General features: G+C 38.3%; 1 protein-coding gene across 1 annotated transcript; it reads left to right on the forward strand.

Moving 5' to 3' along the window:
* LOC310853765 (beta-2-microglobulin-like) lies at positions 1-4,668 on the forward strand. Its single transcript, XM_083758200.1, has 4 exons — positions 1-177; positions 676-951; positions 2,696-2,738; positions 3,544-4,668. Exons 1-3 carry the CDS (start codon positions 117-119, stop codon positions 2,710-2,712), a joined length of 354 nt encoding a protein of 117 aa, XP_083614326.1. The 5' UTR covers positions 1-116; the 3' UTR covers positions 2,713-2,738; positions 3,544-4,668.
* The last annotated feature ends 803 nt before the right edge of the window (positions 4,669-5,471 follow it).

The following is a 5,471-nucleotide window of genomic DNA, read 5'->3' on the forward strand; positions in this document are numbered from 1 at the left end:
GCCAACGCAGAGCCACAACAATATATTCTAGAAGTAAGGTTTTACTTTCGATTTAACGTCGTATTCGTCGTGTCGTTTTTCGCCTTGAGAAAATCGTTAATACGCAAAAGGGAACAATGAAGTCCCCTTTCTACGCAGTTTGTCTGTGCTTCCTTGGGACAATAATGGCCAACGAGTGTAAGTATTATAGCTACGAGGTTACAACTAAAATGTTGTTTAGTGTTTTGAGCCACGCTAGGCCTAGCCCGACCAGGGCTACGCTAGGCCCAAATAAAAACCAGTCGCTTTTGTTATTCATGTAAAGATAATACTTACTATCCACTTTTAATGTGGTGTTTGTATTTATGTGTTTATGGAGGACCCCAATGGAAACAAGCCTTTCTTGGGTTTTTGATTCCTCTTAGCAGACTTGTTGAACTGTGCTTAGCTTATTCTACAAACTGTTAAAGTTTTCAATCATTCAATCATATAGATCTATGGTACTGTTCAAGACCAGTACATACTACATAGTAATAACGTGTGTGTGTGTGTGTGTGTGTGTGTGTGTGTGTGTGTGTGGGGGTGTATTACTATTATTGAAAAGAAAAAGTCTACTACTATCATATCTGTTCCGGGGCCCTGTACTAAACTGGATGTTGTTGTCTCAATGTCTTCGGCATTACAAACCACATATAGCTCCGCCCAAGGTTCAGGTGTACACCCGCAATCCAGGCGTCTTTGGACAGACCAACTTCTTGATCTGTCACGTGAGTGGCTTCCACCCTCCTGATCTCAAGATAGAGCTGATGAAGGACGACGTGGTGATTCCCGGTGCCAAGCAGACGGACCTGGCCTTTGACCACGGTTGGCAGTTCCACCTCACCAAAACGGTGTTGTTCACTCCTCTGAAGGCTGAAGAGAGATACACCTGCGGAGTCACCCATCTCTCAAAATCTAAGACCTATACCTGGGGTGAGCTTCTTGTTTGTGTTGCTCTGCTGTTGTCCTCAATCTCCCTCGGACATTAGTTTATGAGCCTTTTCGAAATACGCGTGGTGCAGCAGTTAATAAAAGTAATCAATTCAATCCAACATAACCTGACGCTGCCAGATGGGGGCGGTATTAACAAATTTGTGTAGCAAGCTTCTTGGATCTGGCAGCGTCAGGTTACTTCCAACAGGGGGTCCATCAAAGGTTAATGACTGGTTGACCACTTGATTGATTGATTGATTGAAATCTTTATTAACAGTTTGTAGAATTTACAGTACATTTTAAGCACAAACTCAATACAAAGACTGTCAACTGTGAGTGGACGACCCAATTAAGCATTACACTTGTTTACAACAGGGTCCACATTGTTCAATTCATCAAAACATTTAAAGACATACAAACATTTAGAGACATACAAATAGACATTTCTCTGTAGGTAAAGAACAGAACAGGAATTCATCACTTGAACGGCTAGCAGCCCTATCCGGGAGATAACATCTGATGACACTGATGATAGTGCTGTCAGTCTTTGAAGCTATCTATGGAATCTATGATTTTTCTTTAATCTGAAACACAATTTTATACATTATGTAGTGTTGGAGTCAATGCTTCATCTCTCTCTCTCAGCTAATGGGTCCTTGGCCTGATGTAATCGATTATAAAAAACAAAGATGATTGATAATTCAATCGAATAATGTATCCCTATTTTGGACACAACGTCTTTAGAATAAAAATAATCTTTGTCACATCACAGTTTTAACAAGTAAAAAGGTGTGTGAAATTTGTTTGTGTGCATAGTTCCCATCATGTTATTGAAACAGAGGGGGGGGGGGGGGCAGGGGGGAGTTCGGAGATCAAGGTAAGGCAAGAAAGAAACTATATGAGAAAACCAGCAGAAACGTAGTTTTACCACAATGCCGGTAAAATAGTTAATATAGCAGCATTGTGAGCTTGTAGATTGGCTATTTTAACATTTTTTGGACAACTCTTGTTGTGTGAAGTGGCTGATATAAAAAATAAAACATGCTTCTCGATGAACAAAAAATAAAGTAATTGGTAGAATAATCTCTGTAGCGGACCCAGCTGGCCTTTTAAGGATGAAGTCTGAACTGATGATTTTGAAGTTGCTTTATTCATAGATCAACGTAGAACTGGGACAGAAATAGAATACAACATATCAATGGTCATAAATCACTCAAATATAATCCATAAACAGTTCAAATCTCAGGGACAAAATACATTTTCCATGCATCACTAAAGTACAATACATAAACAGCCGTCTGCATACAACTAGGTGCTATCTTCTGTGTGGCATCAGTTCGTTCCATGGTTAGTTGGCATTTGACCGTTCCTTTGGCCTTCCTTTCCTTAGCCATCCACATAACCAACAAACTTTAGCCACACCATTTGTGTGCTGTCTGTTCCAAGCCTTCTCTGTATGTACTGAGGCAGCATTTCCTTGTTTTTAACCCCAGTGCCACAGCTGAGCTGAGTCCCAATCATCTGATTCTCATCAGCTGTGATCAGTTGTTGGCACAATGTCTTCAAATTAATAGACTTCCTGTTCAATGCCTCACAACACTGTGAATATATACTAAACAGTAAAAGTATTACCTGTGGGTCCGTTACAATCTCTAAGAAAATAATTGATTGCAGCCTTACTAAAACATAACTTCTGCTATGTGACTGAAGAAGTTTGTTTCGTGTGTTTTCTCTCACCTCACAGATCCGGACATGATGTAGGCCTCTGGTCTGGTGTCATACTGCAGGTGTGTAACCTATCGTTGCTGTCTGGCCAAAGAAAAAACCTCTTATCTCCATATTATAACTTGTGTTTCTTTTCGTAAATTAAAGGAGAATTCCATGCTAGAAGGCTTTCTTACCTTTATTTGTAGTTAACTCCCCACCAAAGAGGTCTAGGTGTTATTTTGTGCAAAAGTGCATTATTGGCTATTTCCCCTAATATAAGCCCTCAATGGGGGTTGGGTTTTTGTGCTAATTTGCTTATTTCTATCAAAATAAGTAGTAAAGTGTGCCGCTTGGGATACTATTTACATTATGAAGAGGATATATACCAAAAAAATGATTTTTGAGTGATGGAAATAAGCGAATTGGCACAACACCCCATAGCCCCATTCAATTCAATACAATTCATTAAGGGCTTATGCCAATAATGCGCTTTTGCACAAAATAACACCTGGAACTCTTTAGTGGGGACGTAACAACTACAAATAAATGTAAGAAAGCCTTCTAGTATGGAATTCTCCTTTTACTTGATCATATACTACATCAACAGTAGCATATGATTTTCGAGCTTGTAGATCAGCTACTTTTGCTCGTTTTGAATTTGAATCTTAAAAAGTATGATGATTTGATCTGTCTTTGTGACATGAGATGTCTGTCTGGCTTCTGTCTGTTCACACTGAAATTTGTCTTGCGACCCAGCAGCCAAGTATGCAAAGTTCCCATCACGTTTGAAAGATGTTTTTTGAATCAAGCAATTGATGCCCACGGCGAATCAGGCTTGAACCCAGGCTAACTGTTTTGTTTGTTCTTTGTTTTTGTTAACCAAAGGTGCAGTCAATTCACGTGAACATCTACAGTCTTCTGTCCCGTAATCCAGTGGTTCTCAAAGTGGAGTCCGGGGACCCTCCCAGAGTCCTTGACAGGGTTCCAGGAGGTCCCCAGATAAATGACTTAATGGAGCATAGTCAGTTTAATCACTTTAACCTTCTATACATTGGCATGACATTTGATCAAATAGCCAAAGCACAATGTGTTGGTGTTATTCAAAAAACATTTTTCAGTTTTGAAGTTTTTTGTTTAAACATTTTTGCAACACAACTTGTATGGTGGTCCCTGACACAAAATATTTTCAGATGGGGGTCTGTGGCCAAAATACATTTTAGTTTGAGCGTCCTTGAAATGAAAATGTTTGAGAACCACTGCCTTAATCTTCTTTGGCGGCTTTGTTGGCACATTATTTTCCTACAAATAGACGTTTGAAAGATTTTTTATCAAGCAATTGTTTTTATCTTGTTGATGGTTGAGAGTCATGGTGAGACTCTTGGGTAAATTACATCTTTTCATTATTATCTTTGGGCAGGTGAAGTGATGAGGTGATGGTTTGATTTGATTTAATTTTCATTAGTAATTTAAAGAACAACAACTAAATATAGTAGAGCCCAAAACATGCCATCGTCCTAGACCACTGATCTACCAAGGTTTTACTTTTGACCCATATATTGTCAAAATATAATACAATTTCGAAAATGTAGTCAAAAATAGCCGATCTACAGTACAAGCTCAGAACCCATTGTGAGCTTGTAGATTTTTGAGAATTTTTCAAAACTTCTGAAAACTTAAATGTTTGGCTATAACTGATATGTCCAAAACGCCACATTGAAAGTCGATACAAATAGAGACATCAGCTGCATAATTGCAGATTCCCTAAAGACTAGGCTCTTTAAAAACATTACCAAAAACACAAAGATTAACCTAAAACAAATAAATAATCAAATACACATTCTAGTCCTGCTTGGAACCCCACACCCATGGGCGTTCGATTCTTGTCTTGTTTTATGGTGAAACTACTGCTAATTATTTTCTTGTACTGTGATGGATAAAGCATATTAGACAAGCAGGTTTTGGGACAATCTATAATTGTATGAAAATAAAACAATAATGTTGTACTTTAAATTGCATTGTCTTCTTTTCTATGTTTGAGGGGCGCTAGCCCCTCCTATAAACAGTTATAGTGTAAATTCTGTCTGAACACAAACATTAAATGCCATTGACAATGAATGGAGAATTTACGTCATATATGTGTGAGCAAATCGGCTGTCGGTATGTCTGTCGGTATGTCGGTGCAAACCCTTGGCCAATAAGGGACCACTATTATTAGCAAATCCATGTTACGTCATGATGATGTAACATATCAATAACATGATAAGAGCGCCCCTCACTTGACACAGGTGTGATTTTTTTATTTCTAAAAAGAAAGCATGAATCCTGATGTCTACTGAGTAACTTGAGTTTAGTAACTCAACTCAGTAGCTTAGTGCTGTTGCAGTTCCTCTGTTGCTCCTGTAGATGGGGCTAGGAGACAGACAAATTTTCACCCAAATGAATGGAATCAAGTAGGCCTACTATTGACAATACATAACGCACGGCGCAGCCGACAGTTTATGGTCACTAATATATCATAAATAAAATAACTGGCACTGGTTGAAAAGAATACTGGGTTACAAAATCGTGGGATAAAAATAATAAAAAAATAATAATAATAATATTTTAAGTGGATAAATTACCCTCAATAAATAAGAAACGAATATTAAAGAAAGATATGCAAGACGGATGCCAGGGTTAATATTGTTTAAATTGATAATAAAAAATAAAAGAACGTTGATGAAGCTGACAATCTCGCGAAGCCTAGACCAACGAGATTTGACAAATTTCCGGAAGTGTAGTCTGGGTGGCTAGCATGCTAAGCTAACTGGTAT

The sequence above is a fragment of the Protomyctophum parallelum genome (assembly GCF_964188405.1).
Source record: "Protomyctophum parallelum genome assembly, chromosome: 22".
Classification (NCBI taxonomy): Eukaryota; Metazoa; Chordata; class Actinopteri; order Myctophiformes; family Myctophidae; genus Protomyctophum; species Protomyctophum parallelum.

What these genes read in the sequence shown, in the direction of transcription:
- LOC310853765 (XM_083758200.1), top strand. Translation starts at nt 117, where the DNA reads ATGAAGTCCCCTTTCTACGCAGTTTGTCTGTGCTTCCTTGGGACAATA. An exon ending in GACAATAATGGCCAACGAGT is followed by an intron (nt 178 to 675) that starts GTAAGTATTATA and finishes AACCACATATAG; the next exon opens with CTCCGCCCAAGGTTCAGGTG.